The sequence below is a fragment of the Hyperolius riggenbachi genome, chromosome 1 (genome assembly GCF_040937935.1).
Source record: "Hyperolius riggenbachi isolate aHypRig1 chromosome 1, aHypRig1.pri, whole genome shotgun sequence".
Classification (NCBI taxonomy): Eukaryota; Metazoa; Chordata; class Amphibia; order Anura; family Hyperoliidae; genus Hyperolius; species Hyperolius riggenbachi.
The window spans coordinates 141,017,688-141,041,968 of NC_090646.1; the positions used below are offsets into that span (position 1 = coordinate 141,017,688).

Here is a 24,281-nt window from a genome sequence, read left to right on the forward strand (position 1 = left end):
GTTTCGCTTACCTCGTCGCCATGGCGACGAGCGGAGTGACGTCATGGACGTCAGCCGACGTCCTGACGTCAGCCGCCTCCGATCCAGCCCTTAGCGCTGGCCGGAACTGTTTGTTCCGGCTACGCTGGGCTCGGGCGGCTGGGGGGACCCTCTTTCGCCGCTGCACGCGGCGGATCGCCGCGCTGCAGCGGCGATCAGGCAGCACACGCGGCTGGCAAAGTGCCGGCTGCGTGTGCTGCTTTTTATTTCATTAAAATCGGCCCAGCAGGGCCTGAGCGGCAGCCTCTGGCGGTGTTGGACGAGCTGAGCTCGTCCAGACCGCTCAGCAGGTTAATGTTCCTCTGGTCAGTAACTGAAGTGAGAAGAATATGAAGGCTGCCATATTAAAGGGAACCTAAACTGAGAAGGATGTGGATTTTTCCTTTTAAAATAATACCAGTTGCCTGACTCTCCTGCTGATCCTTTCATCAGAACCTCTCCTGCTGATCCTGTGTCTCTAAAGGTGCGTACACACATGCGACTATAGTCGTTTGAAACGATCGTTCCCCGATCATTTCAAACGACGATCGTTTTAAAAAAAACAGCCAACAACCATTAAGTCTAACGACGGACGAGCTAGATTGTTAAAAACGAACGATCTAGCTTAGCGGATTTTTACCAAAAGTTTGGAGAACGGTTGTTCGTACTAGGCTTGACATGCGCATTTCACTATTTCTCTATGGAACTTTTCATTTTTAACTTTACTTAGGTCGTTCTTTCGTCAATTAAAAGTTTATTTTCATTCACAACGAACGATCGTTGTCGTATGTGTGTGCGTAGCTTAATACTTTTAGCCACAGCCCCTCAACAAGCATGCAGATCAGGTGCTGTAACTGAAGTCAGACTGGATTAGCTGCATGCTTATTTTAGGTGTGTGATTCAGCCACTGCTGCAGCCAAATAGATAAGCAGGACTTGCAGGCAACTGGTATTATTTAAAGGAGTTGTCCGGCAAAAATGAAGAAAATAAGCGCTACTTACCGGGGGCTTCCTCCAGCCCCAAGCTCCCAGCACGTCCCTCGCCACAGCACTCCCCACAGCCGTTCACCGGAGCTCCGTCCCGGTCCCCGGCGATGACGTCAGAGCGACCTGGAGGTCACTCTGTACTGCGCATGCACGATCGGCGCTGTCAATCACCGCCACGTGGGCCGGAGTGGACTGCGCAGACGCAGTAGTTCTGCGCCTGTGCAGTCCGCTCCGGCCCACGTGGCGGTGATTGACAGCGGCTATCGTGCAGGCGCAGTACAGAGCGACCTCCAGGTCGCTCTGACGTCATCGCCAAGGACCGGGACGGAGCTCCGGCGAACGGCTGCGGGGAGTGCTGCGGCGAGGGAGGTCCTGGGAGCTTGGGGCTGGAGGAAGCACCCGGTAAGTAGCGCTTATTTTCTTCATTTTTGCCTGACAACTCCTTTAAAAGGAAACATCCATATCCCTCTCAGTTAAGGTTCCCTTTAATTTTCCGTTAAAGAGAGCCCGAGGCTTGTAAAATAAAAAAATAAAAAATAGGCTACCTGATCCGGGGGGCTGTGCGGATCAGATAGCGGCAATACCTGCTGCTTCTTTGGCCAGATATGCTTTATTTTCACTTTCATGGTCTCTGGGGCTCTGGGGTCACAACGCTAGAAGGAGAGAGAGATTATCTCACAGCGTGCAGGGAGGAGGGGGGGGGGGAATCGGCAGGGGGCGTGACCAGGGAGAGACAGCTGCACAGCTGGGGAAAGCCTACAGGAAAGCCACTAGTGGGCGTTTTGAGCAGGGGATCCCTTTTCTCCCATTATCCTTTGAAATAGCAACAGTTGTAGTCACTAATTTCCAGGGGGGGGGGGAGGTAAAGGCAGAGAGCGGGATGGGGGGGGGGACACAGAGGCATGTCATGAGGCAGAGAACATGCCTCTGTGTCCCATCTGCCCCCTCGCACCTCCTCGGGTTCTCTTCAAACAATACCAGTTGCCTGGCAGCCCTGCTGATCTATTTGGCTGCAGTAGTATTTAAATCACACCAGAAACAAGCGTGCAACTAATCTTGACAGATCTGACAATAATGTCATAAACACCTGATCTGCATATGCTTGTTCAGGGTCTATGGCTAAAGGTATTAGAGGCAGAGACAGCCAGGAAACTGCTATTACCTAAAAGGAAATAAATATGGCAGCCTCCATATCCCACTTTTGCAGTTGTGCTTTAAATACAATTTTAATTGACTGATTTTATTTACTGTTCTTTGGAAATTATTTGTTTAATACTTTCTACAACCTCATTATCTAAAATATACTACAGTACAGTAAAATATACTACAGTACAGTAAAATATAGTACAGTACAGTAAAATATAGTAAAGTACAGTAAAAGTATATCTCACCTGTATAGGATCGTATCTCCCCTAGATCAATAACTGTTATGTCATCTCCCCGATCCATAAATTGGAGCTCTCTTTCCCGCAGAAGATTTTCAATTTTGACTTGCTGTAGCTTTGTTTGGTGCTCCAGAAGCCTCACCTGGGCCTTCAGCCTGAGCTGTTCCTGGAGACAGGCATCTAAAGCCTTAAACACATGGAAAACTGCTTATAATAAAGAGGATCCAGTATATTATCCATTGTGTATACGAAACTCCTCCTCCTTGCCTCAGGTCATACAAATGGAAGCTCAGATGCAGCCTTACTTTTTACTAAGAGGTTATGGGTCGGATCAGGTCATTTTGGCGCCTAATCCGCACCGCGCGACACCTGACTTGGGCGCTGCTGTTTAATTAAGGTGGCCCTTAAAGTGGACGTGAACTCAGAACTTTCACTCTGCTATAAAAGATACAGCATTATAACATTTAAATAAAAACAATTCTTTGTTACAGCTGATACAAATTCTGCAATAAATTTGCAATGTGTCTACTCAGTGGCGTAGCAATAGGGGACGCAGAGTTTGCGGCCGCACTGGGGCCCTTGGGCCAGAGGGGCCAATTAGGAGCTCTCCCTCAACCAAAGTATTAGCTCTTCAATAGTGCTATACTGGTAAGGATCACTTCTTTGTATGCTTTGAATAGTGGTAATCATTAACAAACTGTTCCCCTCCTCTGCTTACACTCCCCATCCTTGGCAGGTTTCGTGGTGCCATATGAATTATATACAGAATGCTTAGGGGTGCCTAAATGTAAGACTTGCACTGGGGCCCAAAGCTCCTTAGCTATGCCACTGTGTCTACTTCCTGCTTTCACGGAAACAGACATATTGTTAACATCCTAGGTTTACAAATTAGCTGCTCTGCCGCGGCACAGCTGAAAGATCAAATTACACCTGTGATTAGTCACAGATGAGGGGGAAATTAAACAGGCTAAACTCTCTAAATACATACAGGGTGCATTTCTATATGTTTTACTTCTGTCCAGCGCAAGAGTTCGGATCCACTTTAACCTCCTTACCGGTATGTCTGACACTGTGTCGGGCATACCGCTTGCTGGCCTCAGAAGTCCCCCATGCATAATTAATGTGATCCCATGCCTGTAAAACCTTTAGCCAGCACTAGGCTAGCTAGTACAAGTGTCCAGCTCCCCCCGATTGCCTGCGATCCCCCCATTTATACATTACCCCCCTGGATCCAGCGATCGCCCAGCCTCCCCGCACAGCTTCGGTCTCTCTATGGGGAGGATCGGGTTAGCGCATGACGTCATGTGCGATCCTCCCCATTGTGAAGACCGGAGCTGTGCAGGGATTCTGCGCCGAACGCTGGATCCCGGCTGGGTAATGTATAAATGGGGGATCGGCGGGAAGTGCCGGACACTTGTACTAGCTAGCAGTGGCGTAGCTAAGGAGTTGTGGGCCCCGATGCAAGTTTTGCAATGGGCCTCCACAAGCACTCTATACATAGCAATTAATACGGTGCACCAAAACCTGCCAATGGCAACTACAGTGTCAGAGGTTCTAGAAGGGGGATAGAGAACAGTTGGTTAATGATTACCACTATTAAAAGTAGCTATAGATGTGATTATTATGAGCACAGGACCAATAGAGAGATAATACTGTAGTTGAGGGAGGGCCCTTCGGGGCCCCTCTGGCCCAAGGGCCCCGATGCGGTGGCTACCTCTGCAACCCCTATTGCTACGCCCCTGCTAGCTAGCCTAGTGCTAGCTAAAGGTTTTACACTCATGGGATCACATTAATTATGCATGGGGACACAAACTAGCAAAACCTCCTGAGCAACTTGACGCTCAGGAGGTTAACTACACAATTCTTCTGACAATCGATTATCAAATTCCATCATAATAACCATCACATACATACAGTTTTCGGATTGATTCCATTAATCTGATGGATTTGGATAGCAGCTTGATTTAATCTGTTAGTGAGCCCAAACGATCAATATTATAATTAAATTGGAAAAAACGATTGTCCGAAGAACTGTATTATACATATACTGTATATTCCACTTCACTGTATGCTTTAGTAAAAGAGTATTTTGCTTGTACAGTAGTAAAATGAGGAATGTTTTCAGTTGGAAAACTAAGGTTGCATGGCGGTTTGTGACAGAATTAATAGTCCCAGGACACACAGATTCAAAACCAGTGGAGAACTATTTTGCTTGGCTTAGAAATCCAGACATCAGATCCTGGTATAGTAATACAGAATTCCATATCCGCTTAATGTTTGATGGGGATATCTCAAGAGTGCAGTCTTCTGGTGCTGACTGAAAACAGACCTCACACGAAATGTTTACATTCTTGTAACAAGCACTCCAGAGCGAACCACTTAGAAAAACAATAAGGCCATTTATGATCAACAAGGAAGTATGAGGGGAAGGGATATTTTATCATCATAATTAAGGCAATATATAGTTTTGTTCTCTGTACTTCTCTTGTGAAACAGTTATATGGATTACAGCTACAGTATGGAAGATATAGGCCTCAATTCATCAAGCATTACCACATTCAGTAATGCAGAAAACAGCTGACTTTACTACGGAGCATTTAGGAAAATGTCAATTCATAAAGGCTGTTACGACATGGAAAGCTGAAATTACCCAGCAGTGAGGTAAATTACTGACTTGTTTGGTAAATACTTCAACAAATGTCAGTAACTGTCAATTCCTTAAGGTTACAGCATGCAGTAAGGCCAAGTATCAGGTTCGATCATTACCAGCAGCTCTGCGGTAGCAAAAAAACAGCTTCGAATTCCATCCGTGTGGATATCCCCATGATTGACAGGAGCAGAGCCAATAGAAACAGCCCCTGTCTCCTGCAAGTCTCAATGATCAGATGCTGATGGGTTGCGCAGACATCTCTAATGGGTCTAGCTTTTCTACCCCCCAGGTAGCGGGGCAGAGAGAAAACAAAACTAAAGAGGCTTCCCCTGCGGCCGTTCGGTCGTTTAACCCCTTAGGTTCCTGTTTGAAGATGCGGAGGAGCTAGTGGGGAAACCTAGCTAGTGGAAAGCATTGCATATGTAATGTCTCCTGAAAGTTCTTCTAAGCTGTGGAAATTAAATAAAATGTTAAGAAAGACTAATAGACAGATTCAGAGTGAGCAGAGGCAGTATAACAAACAGTATAACAAACATGTACATCAAAAGGGATGTCAGGATGCCTCTTACTATTGTAATGCTGTCTCTGCATGGAGAACAACATGTAATAGAGACTCTTCTGCTGTTACGAACAGGTTTTCGTCAATGGGCTTTGGTAAATTACTGAACTTCTACTGCACCTGTGAAAATCTTGATGAATTAGCAAAAAAAAAAGTCTAAAATACCGAATGCAGTATTTTAAGGACTTGTTTTTTTATTGAACAGCCTTTGATGAATTGATGTCATAGCCTATCATTTTGTGAGAAACCAATAACTTTTTGTAGCAATTAGGGACAGGGGTGCAGCTAAGGGTTTGGTGGCCCCAAGCAGTCCATAACTTGAGGCCCCCATCCATTCGTGCGCCACTTCTAAAAAATGGATAGCTACACCTCAAATCGGTAAAAAAAAAATGGGCGTGGCCAAAAACATGATGAGGGTGGAGCCAAATACTAGCAGTTTCTAGGCTAAATTGCACCCAGGGTGTGACGTACCTTGGGAGCTGGAGACCGATGTGCTGAGGGCAGCTACTCTTGCCACTTACTAGCTTTGTACCCTGGAATGGGAACAGGGTTCCACAGCTAGTACAGGGCAGGAGCGCTAGCAGATCCAATGGTGTCACCAGACAGGAACTGAAGCGCTCCCGCGTGCTGAGTCTGGATGTGCAAGGACTCAGCTTCCAGGCGGGTTTCAGGACTTGATTCCAAGCAGGAGCAGATACTGAGGCGGATCCGTGAACAGGCAGAAGTTCGGCAACAAGACGGGTACTCAGACGGGCAGAGGTCGGCAACAGACGGGTACTCAGACAGGCAGAGGTCGGCAACAGAGCGGGCAGTCGTACGTAGCAGGAGTCGGTAGCAAGTCGGGAAGTCAGCCAGGCCAGGGTCAGCAACATGAGATCAGGAACAGGCAGATACAAAGATCACGCACGGGAACACACATCAAAACTAGCTGCAATACTACAGCACTGAATGATGGCATTCTCCAGACTTAAATAGGACGTTTGGCGGGAAGACGCGAACGTCTGCACGCAATGACGCATCCGGTGCACGCGATGACGCGACGGACGCACGCTATGACGCGTACGTCCGTACGCGATGACGCGGACAACCAGACGCAATCACGCCGAACAAACGCACGCACAAACCCATAAAAGATGCATGAACAGGCGGCCCTTCGGGCGCGCATGCGCACAGTATCACACCAGCGTCGCCGAGCGCCGATGTCTCCACTGCCACACACGGAGCCCAGTGTGCACCCTGCCAGGACCCGTAAGGGACCCACCAGCATACACCAGAACACCTGCAGCATCCGTAAGTGCCAGCTGCCTCGTCCAGACAGGTAAGTGACCGTGACAATACCCCCCCTCTAAGGGGCAGCCTCCGGATGCCCCCTTGGAGCTGGTTTACCAGGACATCTTTGATGAAATTCCTTAATCAGGCGATCAGCATGTAGGTTTGAGGCTGGTTCCCATGTGTTATTCTCTGGCCCATAATCCTTCCACTTCACTAGGTACTGAATGCCTCTCCCTCTTCTTCTGGAGTCCATAATAGTCTCCACCTCAAACTCCTCTTCTCCATTAATCAGGACAGGTGGAGGAGGGGCCATGATTCGGCCAGGAAAAGGATCCTTGAGAACAGGTTTCAATAGAGATACATGGAATACCGGGTGTACTTTCAGATTACTGGGTAACTCTAACTCATAGGCCACTTGGCCAATCTTCCTCTTGATGGGGAATGGACCGATGAATTTTGGTCCCAATTTCTTTGACGGGCAAGACAGTTTGAGATTAACTGATGATAACCAGACCAAGTCCCCTGGATTCATATCAGAGTCACCTCTCCTTTGATCATCTGCCTTCTTCTTAAATGTTGCTTGGGCTAGTGCCATGGACTTCTGTAAAACCGTATGATTCTGAAGTAATAATTTGATGAATTCTCCAGCAGCAGGAACAGGAGTCTCTGCAATCAAATTTGGTAGAAATGATGGGTGAAAACCATAATTGGCGAAGAATGGAGACTGTTGTGTAGAGGAATGAACGGAGTTGTTGTAGGCAAATTCTGCTACTGGAAGCAGCTGAACCCAATTGTCCTGTGAACATGAGGAAAAACATCTTAAATACTGTTCCAGCGTTTGGTTAGTCCGTTCTGTTTGGCCGTTGGTTTGTGGATGATAGGCTGAAGAAAGGCAAAGTTTAATGTTCAGCATCTTGCAGAGGGCCGTCCAAAACCTGGAAGTAAACTGTGCACCTCTATCCGAAGTGATGTCTGCTGGTACACCATGAAGACGGACTATTTCCTTAATGAAAGTTGAAGCGGTTATTTGTGCTGTTGGAATCTCTTGCATTGGGACAAAGTGCGCCATCTTCGAAAGTCTGTCAACCACCACAAAGATTGTGTTGCAATTACTTGATTTAGGTAACTCGGTGATAAAGTCCATGGATATGGAGTGCCATGGTCTTGGAGGAATGGGTAAAGGCTCCAACAAACCCCAAGACTTGAGATGGGTTCCTTTTGAGCGGTTGCAAACAGTACAGGTTGAGACATACATCCTGCAATCCCTCCTGAGTCCTGGCCACCAAAAGTATCTTCGGAGCAAATCCAAAGTTTTAGAAAATCCAAAGTGTCCTGCTAGTTGGTGGTCATGGCAGAGTTGAAATACCTTTACTCGTGTTTCTTCAGGTACAAAGATTCTATCATTATGATACCAAAGATCCTGTTTCTGGACAAGATTAGATTTGACTTCCTCTGAGATATCTGTTGGTGTTAGTTGTAACTGTTTTACAATGTCTGGTTGCATGATCAAAAAGTTCTTGTTGGACAATATTGTATCTGGACTGACCTGAGGCTGATCATCAGGGAACATACGAGAAAGGGCATCGGGTTTAGTATTCTTCGATCCAGGTCTATATGTAATATGGAATGAAAATCTTGAGAAAAACAAAGCCCATCTGGCCTGTCTGGGATTCAGTCTTCTAGCTGTTTTAAGATATTCCAGGTTTCTGTGATCTGTAAATATGAGTATAGTATGCAAAGCACCTTCCAACAAATAACGCCATTCTTCTAATGCATCTTTGATGGCTAACAACTCCCTTTCACCGACATCATAGTTCCTTTCTGATTCAGACAATTTCCTGGAAAAAAAAGACACAGGGTGAAGGAGGGCCTTGATTCCATGTCTCTGAGAGAGTATTGCCCCAACTGCGGATTCAGAAGCGTCCACTTCCAAGATGAAGGGCAAGGCAGGATCAGGATGCTTTAGTACAGGTGCTGTGGTGAAATGTCTTTTTAATTCATCAAAGGCCACTTGGGCTTCTTGAGTCCAGGAGAAGTGATGATTTTGACGAGTAAGTCGTGTGATTGGAAGAATGGTAGCAGAAAAATTCTTAATAAATCTTCGATAAAAATTGGCAAAACCAATAAATCTTTGTACCGCCTTTTTATTGTCTGGAGCTGGCCAATCACGAACGGCTTGAATCTTCTGAAGGTCCATAACAAGTCCATTGGCGGAGATGATAAATCCCAGAAACTGAATTGACTCCTTTTCAAATTCACACTTTTCTACTTTCACGTATAACTTATGCAGCCGTAGTCGTACGAGTACCTGTCCAACTTGATGACGATGAGTCTCCAGAGATGTAGAAAAAATAAGAATATCATCTAAGTAAACAATGATGAATTGATCGAGGAAATCCCTGAGTATATCGTTAATGAAGTGTTGAAAAGTGGCTGGAGCGTTACACAAACCAAACGGCATTACTAAATATTCAAAATGTCCGTAGCGTGATCTGAAAGCCGTTTTCCACTCATCTCCTTCTCTCATCCTGACTAAATTATAGGCCCCTCGAAGATCCAGCTTTGTAAATATTGTAGCTTCTCGTAACTTTTGAAATAGTTCTGGTACAAGTGGAAGGGGGTAGCGATTCTTAATCGTAACTTTATTCAAGGCCCGATAATCAATACATGGTCTTAATGTGCCGTCTTTCTTCTGGACAAAAAATATCCCAGCTCCAGCAGGAGAGACTGAAGGCCTAATAAATCCTTTCCTCAGATTTTCCTGAATATATTGCTTTAGTACCTCCTGTTCAGGATCGGAGAGTGGAAACATCCTTCCAAAAGGTATGGTAGCTCCTTCTATTAGGTCAATTGGGCAATCGTATGGTCGGTGTGGAGGAAGTTGATCGGCTCCTTTCTTGTCAAATACATCAAGATAGTCGTGATACTGTACTGGAACTTCATCTGCCAAGGTAGAGGTACAAAGTAACGGGCCAGAAGCTTCTGAGACTTGCTGAAAACAACAACTATTACAGTAGCTGGAGGTGAACTTAACTTCTTCTGTGGCCCAGTTGATAGCTGGATTGTGAGCCCGGAGCCAAGGTAGGCCTAAAATAATAGGATATACTGGGGAAGACACTAGGTCGAATTTGAGCCATTCTTGATGATCTGCGGAGGTGGAGGTAAGTAATGGCAGGGTCTCAGTGTTTACAGGTCCAGAGCTGATGGTGGACCCATCTGCTAGGTGTATGTGTAATAATTCTTTTCGGGATTGCACTGGTATTTGATGAGTTGTGGCGAAAACTTTATCCATGAAGCAGCTGCAGGCTCCAGAGTCTATTATAGCAGAAGTCTTAAGGGTTCTTCCGGGAAACTGAAAGAGAATAGAGATATTAAAATGAGTATGAGCCGTGGATGGGATGTACTTGGGTGGAGTTTGAGCTTTCTGAAGATACTCCTTACCCGCTGGACGAACTGGACAGTTCCTCAGAAAATGTCCCGGATTTCCGCAGTAAAAGCATAGATTTCCCTGGCGCCTGCGGGTTCTTTCTTCATTGGTTAATGGGGCACGCATGACTCCAAGTTGCATGGGCTCAGGTTGATCATCAGTGGAAGCAGAGATCGGAGATGGTGACTGATTTACAGGAAGCCAAGAAGTACGGGCAGAGCAGGGCATTGATTTCTCCAGTTGGCGTTCCCGAAAGCGTCGGTCTATCTGAATGGCAGTGGTAATCAATTCGTCCAAGGTACTGGGTACTCCCACTCGAGCCAGTTCATCTTTCAGATACTCAGATAATCCCAGACGATATTGATGTTTCAGGGCTGACTCATTCCAGTCGGTATCTGATGCCCAACGTTTGAATTCAGTAGTGTATTCTTCCGCTGGTTTACGACCTTGTTTTAGGTTACGGATGGCAAGTTCAGCTGTAACACTACGCTGGGGATCATCGTACAACACTGCCATAGAAGTAAAGAATTGCTCCATAGAACTTAAACACTGGTGTTTTTGCTCCATTAACCTGTGGGCCCATGACTGTGGTTCTTCCTGTAGTAAGGAAATGATAAATCCTACTTTTGTTTCCTCGTTAGAAAAGGTGCGAGGTTGCAGTGCAAAGTAGAGCTGACATGCATGGCGGAAGGAGCGGAATTTGGAACGGTCCCCTGTGAAGCGTTCTGGTGTAGGTACTCGAGGTTCCGGGTTTACTGCAGGGATCACGGGAACCGGTTCCACTGTAGCAGAGGCAGGTACTGGAACTACTTGAGGTGCTGAAGCAGGAGGTGACGGAGATTCCCCAGTACGCAGGGTATTAATCCGGCCTTCGAGTTGCACATGACCAGCTTGTAGTTCTTTAATGGCCTCCGTGAGTGCGGTAACTTGTTTGCATAAGGTACTCAGTATATTTGCTGCCTCAGCGGTCTCCATCTTTGGCTGTAGTATTTTTGTGACGTACCTTGGGAGCTGGAGACCGATGTGCTGAGGGCAGCTACTCTTGCCACTTACTAGCTTTGTACCCTGGAATGGGAACAGGGTTCCACAGCTAGTACGGGGCAGGAGCGCTAGCAGATCCAATGGTGTCACCAGACAGGAACTGAAGCGCTCCCGCGTGCTGAGTCTGGATGTGCAAGGACTCAGCTTCCAGGCGGGTTTCAGGACTTGATTCCAAGCAGGAGCAGATACTGAGGCGGATCCGTGAACAGGCAGAAGTTCGGCAACAAGACGGGTACTCAGACGGGCAGAGGTCGGCAACAGACGGGTACTGCGACAGGCAGAGGTCGGCAACAGAGCGGGCAGTCGTACGTAGCAGGAGTCGGTAGCAAGTCGGGAAGTCAGCCAGGCCAGGGTCAGCAACATGAGATCAGGAACAGGCAGATACAAAGATCACGCATGGGAACACACACCAAAACTAGCTGCAATACTACAGCACTGAATGATGGCATTCTCCAGACTTAAATAGGCCGTTTGGCGGGAAGACGCGAACGTCTGCACGCAATGACGCATCCGGTGCACGCGATGACGCGACGGACGCACGCTATGACGCGTACGTCCGTACGCGATGACGCGGACAACCAGACGCAATCACGCCGAACAAACGCACGCACAAACCCATAAAAGATGCATGAACAGGAGGCCCTTCGGGCGCGCATGCGCACAGTATCACACCAGCGTCGCCGAGCGCCGATGTCTCCACTGCCACACACGGAGCCCAGTGTGCACCCTGCCAGGACCCGTAAGGGACCCACCAGCATACACCAGAACACCTGCAGCATCCGTAAGTGCCAGCCGCCTCGTCCAGACAGGTAAGTGACCGTGACACAGGGTAAGGGCGTAAAATGTGCCCCCAACGTGGAGACAAGTATAGGTGCCCGCAGCATAAGTAGCAAGCTATAGGTCCCCCTCCAGTATAGGTAGCCCATATAGTTGCCCCCAGTATAGGTTAGATAGGTAGGTGCCCCATATAGGTTAGATAGGTTGGTGCCCCCGTATAGGTTAGATAGGTCGGTGCCTTCAATATAGGTAGCCAGTATATTTGCCCCAGTATAGGATAGATAGGTATACAGTATGCCCCCACTATAGATTAGATAGGTATATGCCCCCAGTATAGGTTAGATAGGTATATGCCCCCAGTATAGGTTAGATAGGTATATGCCCCAGTATAGGTTAGATTGGTATATGCCCACAATATAGGTTAGATAGGTATATGCCCACAGTATAGGTTAGATCGGTATATGCCCCCAGTATAGGTTAGATTGGTATATGCCCTCAATATCGGTTAGATAGGTATATGCCCCCAGTATCGGTTAGATAGGTATATGCCCCCAGTATTGGTTAGATCAGTATATGCCCCCCGTATAGGTTAGATTGGTATATGCCCCCAATATAGGTTAGATAGGTATATGCCCCCAGTATAAGTTAGATAGGTATATGCCCCCAGTATAAGTTAGATAGGTATATGCCCCCAGTATAGGTTAGATCGGTATATGCCCCCAGTATAGATTAGATAGGTATATGCCCCCAGTATAGCCAGGAAGATGTGCGCAGTGGCAGGGGAGCGGGGAGAAATACGTTTCCACTTACCTGCCGGGATCCTGCACAGAGCTTCTATCTTCAGCCTCTCCCAGCGCGCGTCACATCGCTAAGAGCACCCCGTGATGACATGCGGTTACGTCATCACAGGGGGTGCTGTTACCATAGCGACAGACGCCAGGACAGGAAGTAGATAGAAGCTGTCAGGATCGAGGAAGGTAAGTGGAAAGTTCTCTCTCCCCGCACGCCAGCCGCCCGGTGCTCGCACGCCCGCTGCCAGCAGCAGAGCGAGGCCCCCCGCAGGGTGAGGCCCCAAGCGGGGGCTTGGCTTGCTTGTATGCTGGTGGTGCCCCTGATTAGGGATATGGCACTCACAGAGGAGCTGTGTCATACACAGAGATTTTTTTGGTGCAGCAACATATCACTAGGAATGGGCAAAGCATTTTCCTAACGTATACATTTCAGGTAAAAGATTAAAGGACAATTGAAGTGAGAGCGATATGGAGGCTGCCACATTTATTTCCTTTTAAGGAATACCAGTTGCCTGGCTATCCTGCTGATCCTCTGCCTCTAATAATTTTAGCCATAGACCCTGAACAAGCATGCAGCAGATCGTGTGTTTCTGACATTATTGTCAGATCTGACAAGATTATCTGCATGCTTGTTTCAGGTGCTTCTCAGACATTACTGCAGCCAATTTGATCATCGGGCTGCCAAGCAACTGGCATGGTTTAAAAGGAGATAAATATGGCAGCCTCTATACAGGGGCATACCTGGGTAATATAGTGCCTATAGCAAGCACTGAAATTGCGCTTCGGTTGTTCCTAGATACCAGAGTTAAGCTGCTTGGTTACCAATATATTAGAGTTTAGTATGCCCCCGGATACATACATTGAGAAGCCATGGTCCCTCAGATATTAGAATTAAGTAGCCATGTGCCTCACAAATAAATAAATGAATAGTCACGTGAATCCAGATAAATAAATCGAATTTCTCCAGATTAAAGAATCAAGTAGTCACATACCCCCTAATCAAAATTTTAAGTATTCATACACCTCCAGATAAAATAATCAAGTAGCCAGGTGCCTCACAATAAACAAATTAAAAAGCCAAGTGTGCCCTATATACATAATTTACAGTGGGATGCAAAAGTTTGGGCAACCTTGTTAATCATCATGATTTTCCTGTATAAATCGTTGGTTGTTACAATAAAAAATGTCAGTTAAATATATCATATAGGAGACTCACACAGTGATATATGAGAAGTGAAATGAAGTGTATTGAATGTACAGAAAGTGTGCAATAATTGTTTAAATATAATTAGGCAGGTGCATAAATTTGGGCACAAATTTGTAATTTTATTGATTCCAAAACCTTTAGAACTAATTATTGGAACTCAAATTGGCTTGGTAAGCTCAGTGACCCCTGACCTACATACAAAGGTGAATCCAATTATGAGAAAGTGTATTTAAGGGGGTCAATTGTAAGTTTCCCTCCTCTTTTAATTTTCTCTGAAGAGTAGGGGGTCTCAAAACAACTCTCAAATGAAAAAGATTGTTCACCATCATGGTTTAGGGGAGGGATACAGAAAGCTGTCTTTTTCCACAGTTAGAACATATTGAGGAAATGGAAGACCACAGGCTCAGTTCAATCTAAGGCTCAAATTGGCAAACCAAGAAAAATCTCGGATAACCAGAAGAAACAAATGGTGATAACAGTCAGAGTCAACCCACAGACCAGCACCAAAGACCTACAACATCATCTTGCTGCAGATGGAGTCACTGTGCATCGTTCAACCATTCGGCGCACTTTACACAAGAAGATGATGTATGCGAGAGTGATGTAGAGGAAGGCTTTTCTTCGCCCACAGCCCAACATAGCCGCTTGAGGTATGCTAAAGCAGATTTGGACAAGCCAGCTTTATTTTGGAATAAGGTGCTGTGGACTGATGAAACTAATATTGAGTTATTTAGGCATAACAAGGGGCATTATGCATGGAGAATACACAACACAGCATTCTAAGAAAAACACCAGCTACCTACAATAAAATATGGTAGTGGTTCCATCATGCTTTGGGGCTGTGTAGCCAGTGCAGGGATGGGAATCTTGTCAAAGTTGAGGGACACATGGATTCCACTCAGTATCAGCAGATTCTGGAGCCCAGTGTCAAGAAATCAGTGACAAAGCTGAAGCTGCACCAGGGCCTGATCTTTCAGCAAGACAACGACCCTAAACACTGCTCAAAATCCACTAAGGCATTCATGCAGAGGAACAAGTACAACCTTCTGGAATGGCCAGCTCAGTCCCCAGACCTGAATATGATTGAAAATCTGTGGTGTGAGTTAAAGAGGGCTGTCCATGCTCGGAAGCCATCAAACCTGAATGAACTAGAGATGTTTTGTAAAGAGGAATGGTGTAAAATACCTTCAAGCAGAATCTAGACTCTCATTGGAACCTACAGGAAGCGTTTAGAGGCTCTAATTTCTGCAAAAGGAGGATCTACTAAATATTGATTTCATTTATTTTTTGTGATGCCCAAATTTATGCACCTGCCTAATTTTGTTTAAACAATTTTTGCACACTTTCTGTAAATCCAATAAACTTATTTTCACTTCTCAAATATTACTGTGTGTGTCTCCTACATGATATATTTAACTGATATTTTTTATCTTAACAACCAAAGATTTATACAGAAAAATCATGACAATTAACAAGGTTGCCCAAACTTTTGCATCCCACTGTAAGTAGCCATGTTCCCCAGATATTAGAATTAATCTAATCTGAGGTCTGCATGATAGGGAGGCACAGGGAAAGGCATGGCAGAGCAGCACAGGAACAAGCATGGCGGTGTAGTATATGGGCAGGCATGACATCATGATTCTGTGGCGCCCATGGCACAAGCCTTGCCTGCACCACACTAGATACACCATTGCCTCCATTTAATTCTCGCTTGAATTGTGTGAGGATCCGCTCAGCTGGCTGCACTGGCAGACAGCTGTTTGACCATTCCTCTAGTCTGTGGGCTGCAGGTCTCTGGAAGAGAGACCTGTCTTTCCATTGCAAGTTTCTGGTCTGTTCTGCTGCTAAGGAATTTGCATACATTCATTATGCAAAACCCCTACCTGCCTCCTTTGATGACTGGCAGTATAAAGAGCTATGTTTCCCAGAGTCCTTTGGCTGGTCATTCCTTCAGGGTTTGTAGTAAACACTCCTAGAGTGTCAGCCATGCTACTTCTTGTTAAAGTTATCTTAGAGTAATTCTTAGGACTGCACTAGGCAGTTTCCCTAGTGCAGTTAGGTTTGCATATCTGTCTGTTTGTCTGTTGTGATTGTCCTGTCCCAGCGGTGGTCGACAGGAAATCGTTCTGTTTGTCTGGGGTGCTAACCAGCGCTGCGGTAGTTACTGGTAGCCCCTTCTGATCTGTCTTGTCTGGATCGCAATAGCCTCTAGCGGTAGTGGCTGTGGATCCTTCTGATCTAGTTTCTGGAGTGTAAGCTGGAGCTGCGGTCGCTTCTGGCTACCTCGTCTAATCTGTCTTGCCTGGATCGCAATAGCTTCTAGCGTTAGTGGCTATGGATCCTTCTGATCTAGTTTCTGGAGTGTAAGCTGGAGCTGCGGTTGCTTCCGGCTACCTCATCTGATCTGTCTTGTTTAGATCGCACTAGCCGCTAGTGTTAGCAGCTGTGGATCTTTCTAATCTGTGTACCTGCTTGGATCACACTTGCTCTGGCGGAAGAGCGGTGGATCCTTTCTGCCTAGTTCCTGTTTCTCGTTTGTCTGTCTTGTCTAATACGGGCGCTTGCTGTAGGCTCAGTGAGGTAACCGTTAAGCAAGTGTTCACGTTCTTTGTTTCGTGTTTGTCTGTCGGTGGTTAGTTAGGCGTGCTTGTCTCTGTTGTGCTTAACACGCTGTTGCGAATGAGTGCGGTGTTCGCGTTTAGTTAGCGTTTGTAATTTTCTTTATTATTCTCATTGTATTATTTGCTGTGCCTTTGCTCCTCTTGTGTTCTGCTCTAGTCTGTCTTGTGTCACTTCTGGCGATCGCCTTTCTCGCGATCGCATTCCTACTTTTGTTTCTGCTGATGTGTGTTCACCATCGCAGGGACGCGACTAGATTGGTGAACACACATTCGTCCTGTCCCTGTGCTCTTTCTCTTTATGGGCTGTTCAGCCCCGCATTGTCTTGATCTGTACAATCCCCATCTGGCATATGTGGCCGTGCAGCGATTGTACTCGTCTGCACTCCACAGCGCCATCTGCCGGTGGGAATTGCCCTCTGCTGGTGCATTGCACCTAGCCTGGGTTCACCCAATTATACGCTTGTGGAAGGTTTTCGCTGTGTCAGTGCGCATCTCGTGCGCTGACCACGAAAACGATTCCGCAAACGTTACAAATTGTCCTTTAAGCCTGTCAAAGGGAGAAGCTGCTGATCGGTTTGCTGGCAACTATCTAATTAACTAACAGCTATAGGGTTTGATTGACATAAAAAATGTAAAGTAAACCTGAGGAAAAATAAATGTTAATATTTATGCTTACCTCAATAAAATATAAGGTCTCCAGACACCTCCAACTGTGAAATTCATTAATTATTTGGTCAATATGTCAGGCATAAGCATGAGAAATAACTATTTATATTCTGATTTAGTCTCCTGCAATCTTCAGCTCAGAAAGACAGATGGGCAAGCATTATGAGAACTACAGTATAATATTGCACTCTGCTGTCACTGTAACTGCTTACATGAGGAACAGCTATGGTAACTTACCCTTGCAGGCAGTCCTAGACAGGTCACTATGAGTAGAAAATAGCGCAATATGGAGTGTTCCATGGTGAGAAATCTAGAAGGATAATATAATAAACATACATCAGTTGATGTAGTTTTCATGATGTAAATACAATACAATAAATTGTATTGAAGTAAGATGTTTGAAATTAGGCTTGATTCACATATAAAAAGGTGTCCAAACTTTGCAGCTTGAGAAAGGAGTAGTACTCTGAAACAGTGGTCTGTCGCTGCTTATTACCTTTATCTCTACTGATGTATTGATACAATAAAAGAGCTGATTTATACATTGGTGGTGCCGACTCGTTGAGGAATATACACAACTGAGTCCTCAGGGATATGAGGTCAGGGTCTTGGCACAATACTTCACTTGTTTAGCCATTTGGGTGCTCCAGGATCACTTATTGGCTTAGGCTTGGACAAGGGGACATGATCTGCGTATGGAGGAAAAAAGGTTTTGCAATATATTTAGGAAGCGGTTCTTTATAGTAAGTGTTATTAAAATGTGGAATATTTTACCACAGTTAAGTATTTATGACAAATTCTATATCTGCATTTAAAAGTGGTTAGGTTGCTTTCCTTGCATTGAAGGGCATACACGGCTATAATTACTAGTTCATTCTCATTTCACAGCAAAGTTGATCCAGAGATTTATCTGACTGCCACCTGGAGTTGGAGGAATTTTTGCCCCTTAAAGTGGTCTGAAACTCCAAAATAACATTCAATGAAAATGTGTTTTCCAACTTTTTATTACACATACAGTTATCATATTTGCTTTTGTGCATAAGTAATATTGTCTGTTTACAAATTACACATTTCCAAAGTGTAGTTTATCGTACCCTGAAAGCTGGCATTGCATTTTATTCAAACTGCTTTTTATTATATATTAACATCGTCTAATGTGCTTTTCTAAACTGTGTGTGTGTGTGTGTGTGTGTGTGTGTGTGTGTCTGAAGCACAGAGTTCCTTTTCACTTGTTAGACTGTATATACACACAATGTAACAAGATTGGAATGTAAACAAAGATACTGTTATCTACAGTTTGGATGCGGATTGAAGCTGAATAGCAGGACAAAATGCTTTTATTTAACCATTTCAGTGATGTTCTGCGGAAAAAAAAATTCTGGGATAGTAGCTCTCAAGCTGTGAGGAATCTTTTAGAGCAAAGAGAGGGAAGCATCAGGATCCTATTGAGGCCTCACTTGGTGGTCTAATGTCCCCCGTCGCTGAATGCAGCCCCCTCCACATCATGGCTGCATTGCTCCTCTGTTATGAAAGTGGCTGTGCAGTAGACATGCAAGCATGGCTGCGCATGAGCAGTAGCACAGAGCCCATGGCTCCGGCTTACTGCATATGAGCAAAGGCGATTGCACAACTATTGCACGGCCACGCTGAAGGATGAGAAGGTGCGCAGCTCTGATATTAACGACAATGTCTTGTCACTAATCTTCCAGAGAGCCACCCTCAGTAATGGGGGACATCAGACCACCGAGGGAAGCCTCAATAGGATCCTGAGGCTTCCCTTTCATTAGTTAACTATCTTATTTTGGGGAGCAGGAAAATATGGTGCATAGCTCCCTAGCTACTTTCTGGCACGCCATTCAAATTCATAGAAAACATAATTTACCGTTTTCAGGTGTCAACATTTTAATTGCTTGTTGGCTGGCTGGCTGGCTGCCTGTGGTGGGGTGGGAGCGTGGGTACCCCAGCTGGCTGGCTGCCTGTGGTGGGGTGGGAGCGTGGGTTCCCCAGCTGGCTGGTTGCCTGTGGTGGGGTGGGAGCGTGGGTTCCCCAGCTGGCTGGTTGCCTGTGGTGGGGTGGGAGCGTGGGTTCCCCAGCTGGCTGGCTGCCTGTGGTGGGGTGGGAGCGTGGGTTCCCCAGCTGGCTGGTTGCCTGTGGTGGGGTGGGAGCGTGGGTTCCCCAGCTGGCTGGCTGCCTGTGGTGGGGTGGGAGCGTGGGTTCCCCGGCTGGCTGCCTGTAGTGGGGTGGGACTAGCGTTGGTTCCCCGGCTGGCTGGCTGCCTGTGGTGGGGTGAGAGCGTGGGTTCCCCGGCTGGCTGCCTGTGGTGGGGTGGGAGCATGGGTTCCACGACTGGCTGGCTGCCTGTGGTGGGGTGGGAGCGTGGGTTCCCTGGCTAGCTGGCTGCCTGTGGTGGGGTGGGAGTGTGGGTTCCCCTACTGACTGGCTGCCTGTGGTGGGGTGGGAGCGTGGGTTCCCCGGCTGGCTGGCTGCCTGTGGTGGGGTGGGAGCGTGGGTTCCCCGGCTGCCTGCGGGGGGGGCGGGAGGAGGCAATAGCTGCCCGGGGAAAAGTACAGCAGATGTGCGCAGGGACTGGGGGCCAACTCCTGCCCTCTGTCCCTCACCTCGGGAGCCCCCTCCTTTTAATAGCAAAGTCAGCGCAGCGGAAGATACAGCGGAACACGCGCCGGTCTTCAGCAGACGTTAGAGCTCCAGGTCTTTGCTGTCTCTTCTCTCTGCAGTGCCGATCACACTGAATCAGGAAGTAGTGTGATCGGCATTGCAGAGAAGAAAGCATAGACCTGCAGCTCTAACATTTGCAGGAGCCTGGAGAGACTCGCTGTATCTTCTGCCACCAACTGTTAGGCAAAAAAAGTTTTTTTTAGAAAAATGTAAAACGAAAAATTGAGTTTTGAAGACAATAACATTAAAACGCTTAATAGCCTTTTATCAACCTTATCGTTCAGAAGCATGCGCCATTTTTTCCCCAGCGCTGTTTTTGACTGTATGCCTTATTTTGTACCCGAGCTTAGCCAGATCAGGCAGCATCTATTACCACTGCTCTTCACCGCTCCCACGTCCTGTTCTTCTCTGCTTTAACTTCTGTGACCTTTGGGGTCACGATACTGCAGAAGCAGCTTTGCGCAGAGGAGAGTGCTGATTGGCATGGAGGGGGCGGGGAGAGGTGGGGGAGCAGGCAGTAGAGAGCCAGTGAAAAGGCACTAATAGTCGGGGAAGAGGCGTTACGCAGGAGTTCCCCCCTTCCCCATTATTTTAAGCTGCATGTTGGCAACTTTTGGGAGGGGGGCTAGCGGGGCGCAGGAAGGACTGAGAGCCATGAGGAGGGCACACAAAGGCATGTCTTTCAGATGGGAATATACCTCTGTGTCGCTTTTTCACATCTAAAACTACCTTGGGTACACTTTAAAGGTTAATTGGCCCAAGCCTTGTAAAGGTTTTTTTTTTTTTGGCTTTCCCTGGATCAACTTTCTGCATAGAGTTTAAATGTTCTCCCTGTGTTCTTTGAGGGGGGCCAGCCTAGTTTCCTCCCATTTTCAAAAAATATGCAAATAAGTCAACTGGTTCCACCCAGAATGATTCTTAGACTACAGCAGGGACATAAAAAACTATAAATATGATTATTATTTGTATTATTATAATTAGTATTGATTTATAAAGCCAACATATTATGTGGTGCTGAGTTGGTTGAGTTGCTCTATTAGAAATGAGTTGCTAAGCTGCTTGGAACAGCAACACCTGGAGCCAATCACCAGGGTGTGGGGCTCTGAGCACACATGCTTCCCATTTAAGCTAAAGTTGAAATAGCCAAGTTACAGACGTCATCTAGAGACCACAGCTTGTTCCTCACATTTCATATCTTTGTAGCTCATTTAAAATATGTTCTCTTGCTTGTGTTTAACCAAATCTTAACATGCTGATTATTTAATGTAGAGTTTACCATGGCAGTGGAAAAGGGCTTATTTCATGACTGGAAAAACTCCAATTTATACAAGATTTAATTAAAACAATCCAGAAGTGGACTGAAAAACTTGAAGTCTGTATTGTTAGTTCCTCAAATTGGGGCTCTCCTGCGCCCAGCAGATCCCCCAAAATTACCTTCAGAGAAAGTTTATTTATGTACAATATTTTAACAACTCAAAGGTTTACCTCTTTCCACCCTCTCCAGCCTAATTCTTCTTTCATACTGAAAAATACTGTTAAAGCTGAGAAATTGTATTGCTTTATAGGAAAAAAAATGCTCACTTGATAATTGCGACATGTTTCAAAAGAGTTGGGACTGGGCAACAAAAGGGTGGAAAAGTTGTAATATGCTAAATCAGTACCTTATCCTACATCTAACTGGCAATATGGAAGTAACACTACTCGGTATCGGTATTAAAGTGGACCAAAGCTGGTTATAAAGGTGAGAAAAAAAATACTACCTGATCTGGGAGGGGGGCGTTTTTTTTTTTGGTGGGGTGTCAGAGGAAGGGGAGTGTCCAGCCGGATCATCAGGTAATGCTTCTCACCACTGCTCCAGCTTGCTTCACTTTCGTTTGGGAAAACTGCATCTCTGGGGTCACGATGCTGCATCTCCACTGTGTGCTTGCAGAGCACAGAGAGGAGGGGAAGCGGTGGAGGATGGGTGGGTGCAGGGTTACCACCTTATCCCTTTAAATACAGACACATTTGAATTATACATGCCTTGTGGCTAGTTAAATGCAGTTTAGGCACTGATTATGTGTGAGTAGCCCCAGAACCTGTATAACTTAGATGTGGTGGTATATAAATGGATGAAGTGGGGAGAAGCAGTAAATAAGAGGGGAGAGGAAGGGAGGGATGTTTTTGATGATGGAGAGGGCAGCCCTTTCCTGCAAAGAACTCCAAACTCCATGTCGGCAATTCATTTTTTTTTTGGGGGGAAAGGGGCAGTGCAGGTAAATACAGTATCTCTCAGTAATAGGTTTACTATCCAATGCGGCCTGATCACATGTCCTCTGACCACTCAGGAATGGATAGTAAGGGACCATTTACAGCATAATTATTCATGCTAATAAAGGTTTGAGAGCAAGGTATATACATGGGCATACATCTAGTACTGGTAAGATACTTGAATATCCAAAATATATAAGAGACTAGGGAAGTGTAATGGATTGCGGAAACACCGCCGCGTGGTCTGACAGCGGGGCGGCTGTTTCCGCGTTCAGACCGGCGGTTTCCGCACAGCAGCATGCATCTGGTTTGTCTGAGCCTAGTAGTGCACACAGATGGAGAGCTACGCGCGCGTGCGCTAGGAGGCAGGACCTTTATGCCAATAGGAGAGGGATCAGCTGATCAGGACGATCAGCTGATCCCAGCGCAGTGGTTGATTGGCTGAGTGGGACTGGGCGGCGCTGAGGAGCGCTGTACTATATATACTTCTTGCCTGTCAGTTGCTGGTTGTCTGCCGTTGCGAATACTAACGTGTGAGCACTCAGACCAGTCAGATCACACAGTGTGTTAGAACCAGGAGGACCTGGGAATTCACACTTAGCCAGATTACGTTTGTGTTATATGTTAGACCAGTTCCAGGGTGTTGTGACCACGGACCTCACATCCAAGCTTAGGGATACTGTGTCATTGCTGTGTTATACTTTAGACCAGTTCCAGAGTGTTGTGACCAAGGACCACACGCTCAAGCTTAGGGATACTGTGTCATTGCTGTGTTATACTCTAGACTAGTTCCAGGGTGTCGAGACCAAGGAACTCACACCCCAGTCTAGGACTTTGTTATACTTATATGTTATGACCATTTGCTCTGTCGACCTTTCTCTTGCTTTCTGGGTCGGTACCTCTGCATATCTGCCTACCTGTTGCCAGACCCTGCCTGTACCCGGTTACTGAATCAGTCTCTCTCTCCCTCTGTACCTGATCTGCTCGTGTGTTGCCGACCTGGCCTGCCCGACCACTCTAGCTGTCACTCTCCCTGAGTGCTCAGTCAAACTGTACTAGCAGTAACACCATTCCACCAGGTGTCAGCTGCAACCAGGACTCCCGCTCCTCAGAGAGTCCTCTCTGCAGTACTGCCAAGGGTTCTACCCCTTAGGAGTCCTCTGGCTGCAGTATAGTCTAATTCCCAGTATAGCAGGGAATCATTGGCTCCCAGGTTATCTCTATCCCCTCTCCTAGGAGATAGTTCACACACAGCCATATGCCGCCTGCTCCTCAGGTGGTCCATGCTCGTAGTTTCTGCGTCTCCCGCCCCACGGGAGATAGCCTACTGCTGCACCAAAACACTTACACATTACTAGGTGTCCAGAGGTTAGTCATACTTGTATTATTGGTGATTCTGCAGATTATCAATAATCAGGTATTCATCTGTATTCTTGGTGATACTGCAGATCACCAATAATCAGATTCTCTCTGTGTGCTGACACCGATCGTTACAGGAAGACTTTAAAAATGCCTGCACAGACACACAAAGAATATGTGTAAACCAAGCCTTACTTGCAGCCTGCTACACATGATACAATAAAAACAATAAAATTTAAGGCAAATCGATAAAAATGACTTGTTGCACAGAAAAAAGTAAAGTTTTTTTTTTTTTATTTGTTCGAGAAATCTGATTTTCTCATTTTTTTTTTTTTATATATATATAAGTCAATCGGGAGTGGTGAATTTCTCTGAACAATTTCTATGAAATTTGAATGGTGTAGGGTAGAACTGTCAATCTCTTGATGTATAGACAGACCCAAGCAATTTTCTCAAATAAGATTTCAATCATTTTTTATTTTTTTTCACAATGGAAGGAAAACTGAACGTGTGCGTTATACATTGGTCCGATTTTTCAAATGTTAAGATCTATCAAATAATTGACTGCAATTCTTGAATTGAAAAGAAATATAAAA

The 24,281-nt window shown here is 46.0% G+C and overlaps 1 protein-coding gene across 2 annotated transcripts in view; it reads right to left on the bottom strand.

Moving 5' to 3' along the window:
• Positions 1-24,281, bottom strand: part of FGL1 (fibrinogen like 1) — a 50,415-nt gene that overhangs the window by 25,147 nt on the left and 987 nt on the right. For both annotated transcript variants that reach the window (XM_068268663.1, XM_068268674.1), the window contains exons 2-3: positions 17,638-17,710; positions 2,396-2,576 (exon numbers count right to left, since the gene is read on the bottom strand). In XM_068268663.1, the coding sequence (XP_068124764.1) occupies positions 2,396-2,576; positions 17,638-17,700 (244 nt within the window). In that variant the 5' untranslated portion in view covers positions 17,701-17,710. The remainder of the gene's footprint in view (positions 1-2,395; positions 2,577-17,637; positions 17,711-24,281) is intronic.